The sequence below is a fragment of the Quercus robur genome, chromosome 11 (assembly GCF_932294415.1).
Source record: "Quercus robur chromosome 11, dhQueRobu3.1, whole genome shotgun sequence".
NCBI classification, from domain to species: domain Eukaryota; kingdom Viridiplantae; phylum Streptophyta; class Magnoliopsida; order Fagales; family Fagaceae; genus Quercus; species Quercus robur.
Genome location: NC_065544.1, coordinates 17,070,390 through 17,089,943, shown reverse-complemented (window position 1 = coordinate 17,089,943; position 19,554 = coordinate 17,070,390). Strand labels below are relative to the sequence as shown.

Genomic DNA, 19,554 nt, shown 5'->3' with positions numbered 1-19,554 from the left:
GGGGTTTAAGGGGTTGGTGGGGGTGTTCCAACCTTCAACTCATTATATATATATATATATATATATATATATATATTTTCTCTCTCTTTATATATTTTTGGTTGTTGGTATCTCAAATGAAAACTAAAACATAGAAGGCCAAAATGTGGGACAAAATTGAGAATGGAAAATAGTTTAAGGTGGTGGGTCAATGTGTCAACAAACCCATTAGGCAGAAGTTGGTGAGTGGCCCGTGGTGGCTTTTGATGGCGATGTCACGTGGTATAATCACAGTTTTATGGAATTTTCAAGGTACCTATGCTCTCTTGAGCCAAGTTTTATAAGATAAGCAATTTCTCTATCATTTCATTTAGAGATTTTTTTTATATATAAAATTTAGAAATTTTTTTTTCCTTTTTTAAAGTTAGGTGCATTAGAATTTTGAAATTAAAACTATGACCTTTGTTATGTGATGATTGATTTTTTGTGTTTATAAATTGAATTAACTGAAAATTTATATTTAATGTGATTTTATTGGTTGAATCAATTGGAACTTGAATTTAAATATATTTTAAATATTACCTATTTTGTAAAATTTCAGCATAAGATTTGGACCATTTTTCTTTGATTCTTCAATAAAATGGTTCCAAACTCTTCATAAAAAATATGAGATAAAACCAATATATCACTTTCCATACTAACTCTTTTGTTATTTGAAAAATCAATACTCATTTCAAAGGTAATTCCTAAATAATGTTCCTTCCAAGAGTTGAAGTGGAAAAACCAAAATGGAACTAAGAGAAAGAGAATAATTATTAATTCACTTTTTCCTTTAAATAGGAATGTTAATGAATAGAGTTAAAACTAATGCTAAATTCTCAAATTAGTTCATTATCTTACAGTTAGTATTAGACAATGATCAAGTTGGTCTCCAATCTAGGTCAAGTTGATCGCAACAAAGTGATAGATTATTGATTTGTTTCACAAGCTAAGCACATCCTTTATGCTAGACTCCATGGTTAAAAATATATATTTTTTATAATTTTTTTTAACAAATGTACATTATACATTTTTCATTATACTTATATAAAAATACTTTAATTTAACTGAAATTTTAATAGTCTTTATCAATATATATATATATATATATATATATATTTTTTTTTTTTTTTGAGAAGAGTCTTTATCAATATTTTAATTATTTATTATGTCAATTTTTTTTTTATAAATAAATAAATTCACTAAAAGCAACAAAAGCACAGAAACTATATATATGGCAAACACATGGTACAAAAAGCACACATGTTTAAACCAAAAACCTATCTAGCACGTAGCCACACTGGCTTGACCTCATCCAATCTCTAACAAAATTATAGATATATTTGTTTTTGAGAAAAAAATTATAGATATATTTTAGGGTAAATTTCACTAACATACTCTGAGGTTTGAGTTAATGTCAACCAAGTTCAAGACTTTTCAAAATTAGTCAATTTAGTCCCTAAAACCAACTTTGTTCCTAAAACAGTTAGTTATTTTTTCACAACTATTTTAGGGACTAAATTGGCTTTAGAGACCAAATTGGTTAGTTTTGAAAAGTTTTGGACTTAATTGGAATTAGCCCAAACCTCAGGAGGTGTAAATGGAATTTACCCTATATTTTAAACTAGAGCACCAATGGCAAAAGTATATCTTCTCTGCAAGTTGCAACCAATGCATAAAAGGACACCCATTAAAAAAAAAAAGTTATATTTTCATTTACAAATTAAGTTAACATTCTTTTTCTCAAAAAAAAGAAGAAGTTAACATTCTCTCTATCTCATTTTATTTCACTTTTGGAGTGAAATCTTCATGAATTGCTCTCTCTCTCTCTCTCTCTCTCTCTCTCTCTCTCTCTCTCTCTCTCTCTCTCTCTCTCTCTCTCTCTCTCTCTCTCTCTCTCTCTCTCTCTCTGAGTAAGAAATTTGTTCAATCGAAGATACAACAAGTAAAAGACTAATCAAAACTACAAAAACAACAAAGTCATCAGTCGTAATCTAGCTAAACACTTCGGAAAAAAACTCATCAGCTCCAAGCCTCCAGCTAGCTAAAGTGCTAAACACTAATTAGAACTTAATTAAGCAACTTTCAAATACAACATAAGGCTTTATTCTAAATTTAGTTTCTATCTGCTACAAATATTGAATCATGCTGAACCTAAATAAGTATCTTCATAGCGGGTTAAGTATCATTTATAACAAAGAGTTATGACTCTTGATGAAAGGGTGTGACACATTTGGTGCAAAAGTGCCACTCTTGAAGAGGGGTTACAACTTTAGGTTGTAACTATAAGGATGAATGCAAGCATCAAACGTTCTGAAAAATGCTATTTTGATACATAAAAAAGTTACTTTATCTATTTTAATACACAATTTTACAATACATCTTAAATCACATCTTCTATTATTTTACCATTTTATTTAAATATTATTTCTTTCTTCTTTTTTAATTTTTTTTTTTTTTTTGAAGTCCCAACGGTCATACAAGAGAGAGAGAGAGACTTTGAGTAAATGTCCAACTAGTCAGTTAGTGACAGAAGAGAGAGAAAAGTTTGAATGAAAAAAAATATTTATAGCACATTTTTCCGCACAATTCTTGGAACATTATTGTAGCAAATGCCATATTTATTTAGCATTTAACACATCTCACGAAAGTGATTTTTTGTGTTTGGTAGGCTAAATACCAAAAATTTAGTATCCAATGCTCTAACCTTTCATGAAATGATGGATAGTGCTATAAATAGCACATTACACATTGCTGTTAGATAATCAATTTTTTAGTGGTATTTTCAAGAACAATACACAAGAAAATATCCCTCTCTCTGTCTTTTCCACAATTTCTATTAGTGCATTTTGATTGCAGATATTGTGTGTTTTGTTTTTGTAACAAACACCACCGTGTAATAAAGAAAACCTAACAAGTTGCTTGAATAACAATGAATGTACTAGCTAATAACCTTATGCCGCTGTGCAATGTATAGAAATTTTTTTGAAGTGTATGTATATAATTAATATGTAATTGATAATATTAATAAATGAATATTTAAACAAGAGAATTTGTAGAAAAGAGTAAATGTAGTATTGGATTACTTTAATAAGAACTTTCAAAGGTGATGTTGCAAAAAATTCCAAGAAAAAATATAATGTGTTGTGTACATGAATTTTATTGGTTGCTTTGAGGGAACCAAAGCTTCTTAATTTAAGAAATTGACTTTTTCGAGGGAGTCCATGTAACGACCCAAGGAAAAGCGCTAGCCACATTTGCACTAGCCACATTTGCGCTATACCTCAAAAGGACTAGTAGCAATTGAAGCTCCTTGTAGTTGTTAATAAAGCCCAGTTCAACCCAGTAAATACCCGATGTGGGACTCATCACACACCCACACAAGTGGAGGAGATTGTGATGCCTCAATTTGATTGATTGTGTGATGTGTGTGAGTGTGTGATGAGTCCCACATCGGGTATTTACTGGGTAGATCTGGGCTTTATTAACAACTACAAGAAGCCTCAATTGTGACAAGTCCTTTTGAGGTATAGCGCAGATGTGGCTAGCGCTTTTCCTTGGGTCGTTACTTATGGTATCAGAGCCGGCCCGGTAATCCTATGTGGGCTCAGAGACACTACCCCACAAAGTGGGCCCTAACGAGGATGTTAGGGATTTAAGTGGGCCCTAACTAGAACGTTAGGGATTTAAGTGGGGGAGATTGTGATGCCTCAATTTGATTGATTGTGTGATGTGTGTGGGTGTGTGATGAGTCCCACATCGGGTATTTACTGAGTTGAACTGGACTTTATTAACAACTACAAGGAACCTCAATTGCGACTAGTCCTTTTAAGGTATAGCGCAGATGTGGCTAGCGCTCTTCCTTGGATTGTTACAGTCCAAACCTCCAAAATAAAAACTCTCAAAAATAATATTTTTTAGCTTGTTTATTGTTAAATATCAATCCATATAATTTATGGCCTTACAAGATAAAGCTAATATTTAAGAAAATTTTGTTTATAAATGCCCTAAGGGCAATGTTAAGGTGCATTAAATATTTAATTAAATAATATTTTTATACATTTTTCAAAAAATAAAGTTTAGGGTGGTAAAGTGTAATCTTGGCTATAGTTTGGGGAAATTACACTGTTTAGAATTTGTGCATGCAAGTTAATGAATCATTAACAAGTGTATTTTCTTCTTTGAAAAATATGCATTACAGTTCATAATTGAGCATTTATTAATCTTTAACTTGTGCCCTTTAGGCACTTGTTAACAAGCCTTATATTTAAATTCAAAAGAAACCTAAGCTTTATCTACTACAATTCAAAATAAAAAATAAAAAACTAATCTAACAATTTATCCCACCATATCAATTAACCCAAACTAATAACAAAAACACAATTTTAAAATGATAAAAAGACATAAGATAAAAAGCACATACCATCAACTGCTTCCATTGAATAAATTAGTTGATCCAGATCCTATAAACAACACTGCTTTTGAATCAGCCTTCTCAAGTCCAATCCATTATAATCATTTACGGGTTCTAACCAGGGAGCATGCAAATCCTAAAAACGCATAGTTTCTCCCTCAAAAATTACTTGTCTTCCATTTCACTAGTAGATTATGGTAGTATAATTTGACTTTCTAAACCTATGGAACAAATTAAAATAAACTAGAAATTGGCAAAGGAAGAATGAGTGATCCATACATATTTAATGATTATATTATGAGGTCGCTTTCATAATACATTCTTCATCAAAACTCAAAAGCACCATATAGAAGAGTTCCTAGATCCTATAAGTTCAATGATTCTATTCTATTGGTATTTTAGTTTTTAGTCAACTTTATATCTCCTATAAAGTAATGAAAACTTTGGTTTGCCTTAATTCAGCATAAAATCCAGTAGTATAAAATATTTGGGATCCTTGCTCTGTCATGATGCAGCAAAAATATTTGTAAGTAATAAATTAAGCTGAAAGAGTTCGTCTTAACCTACAAAACAGCAAGGCTGTTTCAAGAACTATATCCGCTACACTCTACAGTAAAGCAATGCAAGAATGCAATGTTGATTGCTATCTAACAGCAGTATTTAACAAGTAGAAAGGTTTTTACAGGTTTTAGCTTTATCTCTTCATCTAAATGAAAACTTTCATTGAAATACAAATAGATGGCCATAATGTTTGGGGAACCTGCTGGCTACAGAACTGTAATACCTATTTCTTTGATCTAAACCCAAAAACAAGCATCCATCAAAGAGGCAAAGCAGTTTTCATATTCTTGTGAATTGTTCTAATTACAGTAGTAGCCTGCTCAATCTGTTCTTGGCTTGAACATGCCGAGAGGAGTACTTTAGCAGTGCCTCCATCAGGATAACAACCAGAATCAATCATTTCTTCAAAAATTTCGAAGCACCTTTTGTATAGTTTCTTTCTTGAATATGCTCCAAGCCGAGAAGTCCAAGTAATCACATCAGGTTTCAAACTCTTTGTGGGAAGTGACTGAAAAAGCTCTTCCATTCTGTCCAAAAACCCTGCACGTCCATATACATTTATTAAGATGTTATATGTGCTGATATCAGCTACATATGGTCCTTTATCCATTGCAGCTAAAACGTCCTCCATCTTTCCAAATTGGCCTAACCGGCCATACAGGTTCATCATGCTGTTAAACACAAATGTGTCAGGTTCAAGCCCGGATTTTTGCATTTGGTTCATAATGTCTTCACATTTAGCAACATTGCCAGTTCTGGAGTAGGCAGATAAAAGTAGCATGTGGGATTTCATGGTTGGACTTATCCCCAGTCGCACCATCTCTTCAAATACAGCTTGTGCATCTAAACGGATAGAAAGAGGAGTTATTTAAACAGGGACAAATAAACATGATATAAGGATGAGAATGCTAAGGCAAATATAGCATAAAAAACATATCAGCACTGAATGAAATAGGCTTTGGTCAGAAGACTCAGAAAGGTGAAGTTGTCATTAAGCAGTTACTTGTTTTAACTTCATCTTAACTCCATATGCGGTGCTCATAAATTATAACTAAAATGTGGAGAATTTGGACAGGAATGGAACAATATGTAAGTAGAATTGTAGGCAAGAATGTTAAGTGGTAAAACAAAACACCTTGGAAGATAGATGTTAGAAATTGTCTTAGATGCAACATTTTTTAATCTTCTAGCCTCTCTAATTAGTAATCCCCTAACATCCCTCCCTACCCACTCTCTTTTTCTTTTTCTTTTTTCATCTCTTTGTATGTCATTAGATCCCAAGTCTTTGGTATGATGCCAAAAGACTTAACTAGATATTATAGTAAAGATTCTACTGTAAGGTTTTTGTATATTTTCTCATAAGACAGCCTAAACATGTATTTGAGTTAGCAGAGTAAAAGAGGTTTGTGACATCCAAAATGTCCCATGACAATGGAATCAGTTCATCATCTTTACGTCATAATTCCTTTACGAATATTCAAATGAGCTACAAAATGCAGAACAAAGTAATAATAAAATAAAAATGAAAAACTAACCATCAAAACAATTTATTTTTATAATTTTATTTCATGCCTCCAAAATACGCAGCATTTTTGCTGCATACGATTGTCCAAATACTGCAATATTCAATCCTTATATTATAATTATATACTAGTAAAAACAAAATCAACAAAAAGAACAACTCCATCTATGGAAATACAAGCATGTACTGAGTTTTTACACTAGGTATAGATTTTCATTTCTTGGTACTTAGTTAATTTTGTTGGATATATTTATGAATCATATAATGGTCAAATATAACATAATATAATGTTGAAAAGAATAAAATAGCATACTGTCAATGAGAATTCAAATTGAGTAGTTTTTTTTTTCAAAAAGGTGTCTATTGGTCTATAAATAGAGATACAAAAAGAGAGTTTAAGGCTTTTCTTTTTCCTCTCATATTGTTTTACTTTCTTATTTGTTACTTTTAAGAAGACAACTGTTTAGTGCAAGTGTGCAACCTTAATTGTTCTTGTGTTAGGCATTGTATCCTAGAGGTAGTAGTTAGATCTATCAGCTTTCATAAATTATAAATAAAAAAGGAAAGTCAGATTAGATTATGACAGATCTTAATAAGTATTGAGGACAGATATCATAGATATCGGCAACAACCCACAAGCATGCAAATTGATTTTTGGTAGTTAATCTAGGTAAAAAATAAATGCTGATCAATTTCTTAATATTAAGTATTTACCCTCATGAAGACCAGCTCTCCCATATGCATCTACCATGATATTGAATGAAGCTCTATCTGGTTCACACCCCATGTGCTGCATGAGTGAAAAGATTTCGGCTGCCCCATAAGGAAAACCTGCACGACTGGTGGGAGAAAGAAAGTCAAAGAAATTTATGTGCACCTCAAAACTATTTCTAGGAAATTTTACTTTAACGGCAGCTATAGCAATTTCTAGTTGTCCATTCTAGAGCAAGGATGAAAACATATGGTTTGAGCATTTCCAATTGCCTTCTTCTATCATTGGAATGAGCCAAAAAGGCAATACATGATCCTTTTTTGGAAAACGTTTTCCACAGTTATCTCCAGTTAACCCTTTGAAACACCGTTTCCAGACAATTTGGAATACTATTTTCTGACTAAAGTGAATTACAAGATTAGCTGGCCATAGACTCCCTAAAGAAATTATAGTCAACAAATTTTTTCATTAATGGATTTGATGCGTTTAACGTGGCATATAAATTAGTCTATTTCTTTTTTATCACTAAATATTTAGAATAGTCCTTTTTTAAAATTAAAATAAAAAACCTTTGGTGAATTTTACAGAAAGAACATCACACACCAAAATGTCTGATTTGGGCCAATAATTTCCTTATGAATCTTCCTATTTGATTCTGTCTCCCTATGTCACATCTTAAAGAAAATTGGTTTACTTACTCATAATGAAGGCTACTTGGTCCCAACCAAGTATTGCATCAATTTTTCTCATTTCTTAATCTGCATTTCAGTGTAAAACCAGTATGACTGTCCATGTTCCAATTCTCATTATAACTGTTACAGTAACAACAGTACCAACTGTTATTCCAATCTGTGCATGCCTGGTATGCCATCCATCATTGGATAGCTATTATTCTCAAAAGCTCAATAGCCCATATATCATCCTAGACCATCAGAACAACATTGCCAAGTGCCGCATATCCTACTAGACCATCAGAGCAACATTGCCAAGTGCCACATACTCATCAACTCGTGTCTTTCTAGTTTTCCTTCATAATGGACCTTCTTGGTCTTAGTTGTAGTCTCAGATATGCCGCAACCCTCTCAATAAAACAATTTTTAGTTTTGATTTTGTTTTTATTTTTGGGTTCCACAATAGTTCAAGAAAGATGAGTAACCTCACTGAAGCATTTAATGACACTGCGTTGGACCACACACCTTACCTGTAACAGCAGCACAAAAAGCTACAGAGAGCCAGTTGTTTCTAAACTCTTAGTTTCTTTATCTCACATGTTTGTTGAAATTCAAGATGCTACCCTCACTGCAGCTTAAATCTATATTTTAATTTAAAATTGGTAAAACTTCTATTGATGTTCTAATACTTAAAAAATAACTTGTTATCAAATTTCTACTTTTGATTATGATTCTTATATTGAATCCTTCCCATGGAGCTTCATCATTAAAGTTTTCAAACTAGGAATCCAAAGGCTATCTTTATTCACTCCATTCCACGTTTTACTCCACCAATAGTGGAGAAATGCAGGTTCCTATCACACCTTGGCATTTTGAAATTAGGTCATTCATACTCCAAGGTTCACCTTTGTTAGGTATATATGTACATGACCGGACAAGTTTTTACTGAAATCTTGGATATCAATAGAGTCGCTAGCTTTATATGGCTAAAAATAAAATAGGTCCTTTTATGTCTCATTGTCTTCTAGCATGCCATTAAATCTTATACAATCTGAAGGGTGGGGCCCTAAGTTACATTGTTTTTCATTTCATTCCCACAGTATGTTAACAGGGCATGTTATTAGGGAGTGGGTCAACAATATATATCAAGTTCAATTCAAACTCACAATTCTCCTCAAATGCAATCTTGCCCACGATCCCCAACATGATGGGGGCATTACATATGCAAAATAGAAGGATTTACCAAGGATTTGAACTGAAGACCTCAAAGGCAAATAGGCTTTGATATCTTATAACAACTAGGAGAACATTTCTAGAAATTTCAAATTATAGCAACTGAGCCAAACATGTTTTTGAAGCTTGACACACTCTTAATGCACCTTTTATCCTTTAAATCTAAATTGGATGCATTAATATACGCAATGCTATCACGGCACGGTTTGCAATTATGGCCTCCTTTCCAACTAATTATTACCACTCTAGTGATCAAAAGTCATATTGATTACACCCTTTTTCCATCACTAAACTTTCTCTATGGCTCCACAATAATAAAGACAAAAATTCCAAACTTAACTCCCAACTAAGCCAAAGTTAAAAAAAAAATTAATAAAATAAAATTGTTCCCCATTTGCCACAACACTTCAAAACAATCAAACCAAATAATTAATGATTTTGATATATTATTAAAAATATATCCTTCATAATAATAAACCCAATAACTATAGTAAAATAATTGAAGGTCACGTATTTGTGGAACATCAAGTTAAAAGATATTTACCTGTAAGCCTCCATGAGGGCATTATAAGCATACACATCTGGCTCATGTCCAGCTTCTTGCAGCTGCTCAAATATTTCTTCTGCTTTCTCACAATTTCCCTCTCTAGCAAATGCATTCACCAAAGCAGTATATGTGCAGATATTAGGTTTACACTTTTGACTTCTCATTTCATCAAACATCTTCAGGGCCATATAGGATTTATTTCCCTGCATAAACATCATTTTGAGGAGGGAAAACACCGATAAAAAGATTAGGGGAAACAATGGAAGTAAGTTATTTCAATTGGAGATTGTCTTGATTGATTTCCAATGACAACCTCAATTGAAAGGATTGGGAGGAATACAAGCAAAGTATTTAGAAGGTAATGCATACATTACTATAATAAGGTGCGATAATCTGATTAAGTTGTCAAAATGGTGGAATATGCTTCCTATATAAAACAGAGAGAGACAAATCCACTTCAACCATTATAAGCACTCTTCTTCTGTTAAACATGCTCATAAGTAAAGAACCAAAGCAAACAAAAAAATATCGCACTAAAGAAATTTTCATTTTGAAAATTTTAAAAATAGTGGGATGACCAAATAATATTTTAAAGTTAAAATGGAAAATTCTTCATATAAGAAAATCCAATATTCATGGATCATTATAGTTGGCACTAGTAGCCTCCCAAATAGAATGGTGCAATCATTCTAGTTATGTTGCTTGAGTGTTAATTCTTAAGGAATGAGTTTCCCTTGCAGGTTGAAGGAGTTACAACTTGGACAAGTTGAAACTGAACTGGTCTAGGTCCAGCCAGACCAGTTCAATCACTTTCATTTAGTAAATGTGGTCAATGGAACTTGCACAAAGGTAGTACCCAACCTAGATTCTAGCCCAAGCTTGAGTTGAGTAACTCAACCCATGCTAGGATCATGTTTTCTTTTGGTTGGCTTCATATGTACCAAACCCAAAGCAGCTGCAACCTAATACCAGGTGTCTTCCCTAAGTTATTGACAACATTGATGACATTCTCTAAAGAATCTGAAGCATCACTTTCCCTATCGGGGTTGTCAACATTAAATACCAAAGCACATTTCAATTTGAGTCAAAAAATATATTTGAAAACTTGATACTTAACTGTCCAATCGAACTGAATTGAGGGAAACGGCATCTAGGGTGATAAAGAATATCAAAAAATAAGAGATTAGAATTGATGATGAATAAATACTTATAAATAAAAAAATAAATAGATGATGAGTAAAATTGAAAACACCTTTCCATATAAGTTGATCAACAATGTGTAAGTATCAACAGATGGTTCGCAGCAATCTTTCTTCATTCTTTGGAAGATCTCTTCTGCTTTTTGAGGGTTTCCTCCCTTCATTAATCCATCAATAAAAGCATTGTACACAACTGCACCTGAATACATTTAAAGATATTTCTGCATAAATTCACATTCTATATAGTCTAGGTGTAGGCATATCAATTGTGTCCATTGAAAACAGCAGAATATAATCTAATACATTCAAATAAATTACCCAGGAGTCAGGACCTAATTGCAAAAGAAAGTGAGTAAATCAAGTAAACATACAACAGAATGACAGGGTTTGGCAGTGTGCCTAGCCAGCATAAGATCACAATTATTCTCTTACATGATCTCTCAAAACCCATAAAGGAATGTCTATGATTTTTATCGAATTCAAATCAATGTCCCCCGCAGACAAATGCCTAAAAGACATGGCATGAAGTAGTTAGAACTCTCTTATGACAATGATATTACCTCAATTAATTGAGCTCTGTCAAAAAGGAGGAAGCCCTGCCCCCAAGCAACTCAACTCAACAAAATGAGTTGAAGAACTTGAAGGTAGTGCACAAGTATACAGTACACCCTTGGTGAATTGATGTACTTTTTTTGACAAGAGAATAGGTATACCGTACACAAGACATAATTCACAAGAATCACTCCCATATTGCATTGCAGAACTTGGGAAGGTAGAATCCATACATATAAGAACACGCTCTTCTACTTAGCGTACACTTTTGGAGTCACTGGTTATATCTGCTTATGAAAACGGAAGGCCTAATAACAGGGAGTTCACTTAGCAGAACTTTTCTCAAAGAAAAGTGACCACCTTGTATATTTTGTAATCTAGCCATACATTTCAATGGAATTTTGCCCCTTTCCATGCAATAAAGGCATTGGGCATACTTCTTAATTTCTCTCATTGTTACTAATTTTAATAATTTACTATAACTCAAGAAGGACATAAAAATTTAATAAAGGAACTTTTTAATCTTTCTTTTTGAGTGTAGGGGAACAGACTCTTGGTCAACCTATACTGATGGTCAACCTCTAATTCCAGAGTAACAAGCCAGGTCCAATGGGTGATTAAGTTACTAGTCATAGTCTCAAAATCAAGTGGTTTAAATCTTGTAATAATGTACTTCTTGGCCTTTTGGTTAATATGAATAGTAGTTGTAATATTCATGACTGAAATTCCATTAAGAATTTTAGGTTTTTTCTTCATGTATAGGGTATCCACCAAATATATTATTTATATAGTATTAAGAATACAATTGTTAAACATACATCAAACAAATATTTTGAGCACCCAATACACTGATATGATGTTAAACAACTTTACTGAATAGTTTTGATTAGAAACAATAAGCATATTCAAGTATCAGTGCATCACAGATAAGATTTAAACTGGACATGATATTCCTGAGGAATTTCAGAGATTTTAAGGATATTTACTCCTTTGATTGTATTTTATAGTTGAAGTAGTTATGGTGCAAGTTTTTTGTATGCAAAGTTATTAAAGATATTGATTATGAACTCATTAATTAAATTCTCAAAGTTCTTGACAATTTACAAAACCATCTCTCCTAAAAAATAAACAGCTATAAGTCGATACAGAAACATACTTGGGGGAAGACCATATTTTCGCATTTCAGAAAATACAGCTTCAGCTTTCCCTAGTAGCCCAGATTTGCAGTAGGCCTTTAGAAGAAGGGCATAAGTGTCTTCAGTAGGGATGCACCGGCTTTCAATAAGTTCTAAATATGCAGATTCTGCATCCTTACACAGTGATTTCTGCCCATAAGCATCTATAAGCAAATTGTAGCACATTACATCCGGTTTGAAGGAGCTCTTGTGCAAGATCCATTCACATATCTGAACATGAGTTAATTATTTTAAAGTTAAAAATGTCAATGAATAAGTCAAATGTCATTTAATGTAATTTAGCTATGGATAGGAAGAAACAGAAAGGGCATGCCCAGTTGTATTATGACAATTGAATTGCTAAAATTTTATTTCATGTGGTATCTTATGTCTTATGTAAGTATTCAGTTGGAAAAACATGAAGATTTCAATGTGGATTTAGCTTGACAATACCCACCTAGAATAAAGAGCTAAGAGATATCAACTAAAATGACAGTTCTGAACTTGAAAGAAATATTATCAACTTGTTTCTGTATCAGTTTGAAGAATGGAAATACTTAGGCTTTTAAAATTCAACCACATCCAAACCAAAAGAGGGGGAGGGGGGGGGGGGGTGAAGAAATCAACCATGCAAATGTGTTTTTGAGTATTTTGTTACCAATTTTAAAAAGTAAGGGAAGAGGTACTACTTTCTCACCAACACAATCGAGTCCCACTTTTTATTTAGCCGAAGCTGAACAACTACATTGATGATATCATCCCATGTGGTATAAGTGGCAGGGAGAGTATCAAGAGAACGCCAAAGTTGATTGGGATCCAGGTCATTCAGGGAAAAGTCCAAAATTTGCTGAGCAATGGGACTCAGTACTGGAAAAATTCCATCAACAAAACCGGATCCATATTTCCATCCTCGTCCTCTTAAAGAACCACCTATACAAAGACGACGAAGACCTTAATACTTCAACATATATCATGAATCAAATAAAGTTGAGTTTAAAGTTTTGTATTACATCGTTTCCTAGACAACTTCTTTGGTTCAAAGCTTCTCCATTTGCCATCTTTGTCAATATAAAATCCTTCATGCTTGCGCTTCTCAACAGCCTCACCACTTAAATTTTTGTCAATATGAAGCTCTTCACGTTTGCTCTTCTCAACAACCTCACCACTTAAATTTTTCTCAATATAAAGCCCTTCGGGTTTGCTCTTCTCGACAGCCTCACCACTTAAATTCTTGGCTTCACATCTGAAACCACTCCTATAGCTTCTTGGTTCTACGAATATATATTTAAGTGTGCAATCAATAATCGACCTATAAAAGTTCAGCCAAGATTAATACAAGTGATCACCATTCCTCAAAATCTCCCAACATGTTCCTCATAATGTATACCTTTAATCAAAAGCCATTAACTAAGAGGAGGCAACGACAGTGCAACCATATAAAGAATGGTCTATGCTGCACAAACTGAATTGGAAAAGGTTGTGAAACCTCTTTCAAACTAAAAGTCAAACATGTGGTATGAGACACCATAATACATATAAATAGAACCTCCTGGTTCAAGTCTCCAAGGCAGCATTTTGGGGCTACTACCAAGGGTATTCCTCCCTATAATTACCAAGGGTGTGTAATCTCCCGTCTCACACCCCTACTCAGATGCTCAAAGAGCCTTGGACACTCATGTTAGCCAAAAAAAACCCTATAAGATCCACAGATAGATAGAGTACACATCACTTATTAATTGTTTTGAGAAATCAAAGTAAAAGGCTGCTAAAAAAACAAAAAACCAAACCTGAAGTAACACATAAACGTATGACCAAGGTAATTAAAGAAGATAAATTCTTGAAATTTTATATTTTGTGTGCTGGATTTTGTGACTATTATGAGAACCCAATTCCTGAAACAAAGCAAAATGCTATTAAACTTAACAAAAACAATGCAATACATAACCAAAGTTCCCATTAAGTCAGTATTGTGTACCTCTCAGTGTGTGATGAAATTATAAAGCTTACATGGACTAAGCACAAAACCCACTAAGCAAATGCCATAAAAAAAAAAAAAAAAAAAAAAAAAAAAAAAAAAAAAAAAAAAAAAACACATTTCCCAGAACAGAGCAAATGCCATAAAAACCAACAGACTAACATGACAAACAAACAGCAAACTGCGCAGAAACAATGAAAAGTAAGACGGAGAACTAAGAATACATTACGAAAAAGCGGGAACAGAATGCATGGAGACTGTACTGAGAGAAGAGGGAAGGATTAGAGTCTTACATGAATGCATGGAAGAGTAGTTTCCAGCTGGTTAATGTGTGTGAGCCTTAGCGCATTACAAACCAGAAAGATATATGTAACTGATAATGTACGGAAACAAAACAAAAACAAATTCAAAATATCTTACGCATGTAGCCAACATGGGACAATTATGATCTATTCTAGTTTTGGCTTTTTTAATATTAAGAAAATTAATGTAACGTTTATCGTAATAACACTTAAATTTTTTAGGTAAATTGCAAGATCCGTTTGGGATTATTTGGATTTTATATTTTAAAATTTAAAAAACCGTTAATTTAAGCGGATAAGTGACATGTTATTATTATTATTTTTTTTTTGGGTCAAAATCAGTTCTAAAAGCGATGCCGTTTCAAAGAAAAAGGCACTGTGAAGTGAACCATCCAGGTTTTATGACGACACCGTTTTGGATGCAACTCAATTCCTAAATCATTCAACTCACTCAAAAGTCTAAACGACAAAATCCAAAGAAGGAAACCCACGAACCCTTACCTGCTGAAGGACCCAACGAACCCAGCCCATGCAGCTCAAAACCCAACCCAGCCCCCAGAATGTGGATCTGCCACAACAGTCTTCTAGTTTTTACTATTATGAGAGTTTTGCTAAAGGAACCAAATTTTATAGTATAAAATCCAGTTTTTTAAATGTTAGGATATAAAATTAAAATAAACGTTAAACTTTAGAGATATACTTTGCAATTTATTCTAATTTTTTTTTTATAGATAAATAATTGGAGAGAAAGAGGTGGGTCTGAACGATACTACAAAGAATATTATTATTGAACTTTCAATTGAACCATATAATACTTTAATTTATTGAATCAGGGGAAAAAAAGTTTCATGTTTGGACAGGGATAGAGCCAGGATTTTGAGTTAAGGGAGGCGACTCTAACCTCTAGCTTGGTGGATTCTTAGCTGCTGAGGGGTTTTTTTTTTTTTTTTTTTTTTGATGTTTGTGTCTACTAGTTAAAGACAAAATTATTCTGTTTAAAACTTTTTAAAGGGCAAGTTGTTTGTTTGAATGAAATTAGTTAACTGGACTTAATTTTTTTTAGCTTTGCTATTGGTGATTTTTGTTGTTGCATAAATGTTTTTGGGCTAGTATATATTGTTTTAGATTTTAGATCTATAAATTTTTTAATGGCCTTTAAAATAAAGAAAATGCTAGAGGTATATTGCTAATATAGTAAGTGATTATTGATAAGTAAAAAAATGATGTAAGTAATATGCTTAGATGCAAATCAATAAGAATTTGTACCTTAACAATTTGTAAAAATGTTGTAAATAAGTTTGTAACTGTAACATTACTCTAAAAAGAATCAATGATATTGTTAAGGAGGGAAAAATGTAATTTTATAAAATAAAATTGCTAAAATTAATGCATAAATATATACTAATATATATATATATACACATTTTAAATTGAGGGGGGGCCATTGCCCCCCCTGGTCAATGTATGCCTCTGTCCCTGTGTTTGGACAAATTTTTTTTTTCTTATAGCATGCAAGCAGGAGAAATTTAAATCCAAATTCCTTTCTAGAGGAGTGAGAACAATATCCAAGAAATCTTCGATTAAGAGAATAAGAGTGTGTTATGGTACATAAATTTTAGGGATGGCCATAAATCGGGTTTGAGTCGGGTATACCCAAACCTGACCCAAGCATTTTAACTATGGATATCCAATTCTAATATCCAATTAGCACTCATATCTGAAATATATTATCTATGGATATCCATACCCAATCCAAACCCTTTTTTTTGGCTTTTTTTTTTAAAGTGATGGAAATTTAAATTGACACTTTAAAAAATGATAGTAATTTTAACCCCCTCCTTAAAATATTCATAAATAAATAAATAAACCCTCCATTTTTACATTACTTTTATTTAGTTGTATCATAGGGACAAATTAACAATAACCCATTAATAACTCTTATGTGGGGCTAGGGCTGTGCATGGGTCGGGTTGAGGAGTTTTTTCAACCTAACCCACTATGGTTTGTTAAAAAAAAATTCAATCCAACTCAACCCATCATAGGGGTCCAACCCAGCCCAACTCACGTGGATCGGGTTGAGTCGAGTTCGCTAGTTTTAATAATAATAATAATAATAATAATAATAATAATAATAATAATAATAATAATAATAATAATTATTATTATTATTATTATTATAAAATTGAACATTAAAATAACACTATTACACATAAGAGCAAATTTATAACCATATAATCATAAGCATAACACCAAACAAACACAGACTATATGAGGAGAACTTAGGATTTGGGTTTTATTTAGGAAGAAGGGAAAAAAAAATAACAAAATTGTATAATATATATTTTTAATTTTAATATATATTAAATATAGGTGGATCGGGTCAGGTTAGGCAAATTTGTGAATCTTATGACCCAACCCAACCCATTGTTAAACAAAATTCATAACTCAACCCAACCCACCAACCCTTTAAAACTGATCCAACCCGACTGGTTTGGTTGGGTTGGATCAGGTCGGTTTTGGCGGGTTCGTTACAAACCTCTATGTGGGGCAAATATTGTCTAAAAAGGTTTCATTGTTTGTTTAAAACATATGATTAACCATCTATTTTACATTGACATTTAAAATTTCTAAGCTATAAACAGAAATTCTAATTAAAGTGTCTAACAAACTAATTTAAACCTTCTAAATATGCACAAATGATCAAATAAGTTAAGGAAATAAAAAATACATGATTGATGCAATCTTGCAAATAACTTCAATATGCATCTTATAGGAAGGTTGATATGCACAAACAAAATCAATTAGTAATTAATAGGAAGATTGATATAATATGTTCTTATTTAACATATTTGTGTTATTAAATTTTTCTAATAGATTATTGATAAAATTACATTTTTCTAATGTTATTGAAGTTTTGTATTTGTTTTTACAAATATAAGTGATGGATTTACTTATATTTACTTCTTCTTTAGGCTATTCAAAATGTATAGAAGATGAATTGTTTGTAAGGAGCACTATAAACAAATTTCACCCACACATTACAATATATTTCCTTGGGAAACAAAAGAACTTACAAGATTTAAATATTTTCAAATAACAAATATAGATAACTTAATTTAGAAAATCTAATAAATTGTATCAACTATACTTTGTTAAAAAGTAATCACATTATTTTAAGAAGAGTTCGAGACTAAAACACTTATAAGTCTCATCTACTATTTTTATTTTTCATTTAATAAAAAACAAATCATCAAATTTTTATGTGTATCATGTTGGTCTATGACTAGTATAAGGATAAAAGCTAGCTATTACACAAGCACTATTACAACATGTGTTCAACTTACGATTTTAGTTCAAAAAAATGTGTACCCTAAATATAATAAGATTTAAACCTTTGAAGTCTATAATGTTGATATTATTCTTCCTCCCTCATCCCTTGAGCATATAAGATATGAACACAGTTTGTACAAATTCTCTAATATCTTTTTATTTGTTATGAATTTTGACAAATTCACCATTAGATTACATTTTTTTTATTATATCTTCTATTCTTGCAAAATTTCAATAAGATCAAGGATCAATAAATATGTCATCAATCAAATATATAAATTTTATGTTTTTGTAGTCTTAAATTAGGCATAAAAAATAAGTTTATGAATCGAATGGTAAATAACATAATATTTGAGCGAAATTTGACATGCATGTTAAGAACATAAACAACATGTAATCCAATAGTTAAATTTTTTTAATATATAGTCATGTTAAAATTTTCAATAGTATAAGTCCTTTTTTTAATTAAATTCAATTTTGAAATATTTATTTCGATATTTTTATATATAATGGTACTGGTATTTTATATTGATTTTAATGTAATAAAATATCACCACATGATTAAACAATTAGATAGAGATATACACCTGTGATAATCCTGCGACAAAAATTTCATAAAATATTCAATCATTTGTAAATAAAAGATTATAACTCATCAAATTAAAAAATAAAAATTTTCTTTCTTATTGTGAGACTCACTTTTCATATTTCTCTATCAAAGGGAAGTTTCTGCTCACCGTCCATGATAGAGCTTTTGCCATAACTGTTGGTAAAAAATACAAGAAAAAAACAAAACAAAATAAGAAAGCATCATTTGTTACATGAAAAAAGGCTACACATTGATTCATGTAACAAATGCTGCTTTCTCATTTGACCAATTGCAAAAGGAGTTGGTCATAAGGGTGATAATGACTTGAATAATTTGGAAGCTAGCATTCAGAGAATTTTTTTGTCGGAGTTCTCAAATGCTTTTTAGACCGTTTGATAACAGTTTATTTAGCTGAAATTGAAATTTTTTTTATTGAAAGTACCCTAGATAAAACTAATAAAAAGTACTTAAAATAGTATAATGAGACCCATAAATAATATCAAAAGTGCAATGAAACTCATAAATAATAACAAAAATAAACTAAATTGTAAAAAAAACTGACTTTTTAAGCCAATACCAACCACACACCTAATTAATTAATTTTAATTTTTTTGCCAAAATAATTGAATAACCCCATTATACGAATCCAGTTTCATGTACCCATAATATCAGTAGGCAGTAGCTTTAGCCTAGTCAATGGTAGAGAATTCAAGATTCAAGAATGTAATAATGTAGTTGGTGCTTTAGCCGAAGA

The 19,554-nt window shown here is 31.9% G+C and overlaps 1 protein-coding gene across 2 annotated transcripts; it reads right to left on the bottom strand.

The window, feature by feature from the left end:
- Nucleotides 1-5,045: 5,045 nt before the first annotated feature.
- LOC126706185 (pentatricopeptide repeat-containing protein At2g35130) lies at nt 5,046-15,011 on the bottom strand. 2 transcript variants are annotated; one of them, XM_050405501.1, is made up of 9 exons: nt 14,873-15,011; nt 13,615-13,913; nt 13,302-13,534; nt 12,586-12,835; nt 10,931-11,076; nt 10,796-10,828; nt 9,676-9,881; nt 7,230-7,354; nt 5,046-5,836 (listed from the first exon to the last, which is right to left on the bottom strand). In XM_050405501.1, coding segments are annotated over exons 1-9 (1,878 nt in total). In that variant the 5' UTR covers nt 14,875-15,011; the 3' UTR covers nt 5,046-5,252. The 2 variants fall into 2 exon arrangements, with proteins under 2 accessions (XP_050261458.1, XP_050261459.1); XM_050405502.1 differs by lacking the exon at nt 10,796-10,828.
- Between the last annotated feature and the right edge of the window lie 4,543 nt (nt 15,012-19,554).

What these genes read in the sequence shown, in the direction of transcription:
- LOC126706185 (XM_050405501.1), bottom strand. An exon ending in AGTGGGACTCGATTGTGTTG is followed by an intron (nt 12,836 to 13,301) that starts GTGAGAAAGTAG and finishes ACTCATGTTCAG; the next exon opens with ATATGTGAATGGATCTTGCA. An exon ending in TGATCAACTTATATGGAAAG is followed by an intron (nt 10,829 to 10,930) that starts GTGTTTTCAATT and finishes TTATCACCCTAG; the next exon opens with ATGCCGTTTCCCTCAATTCA.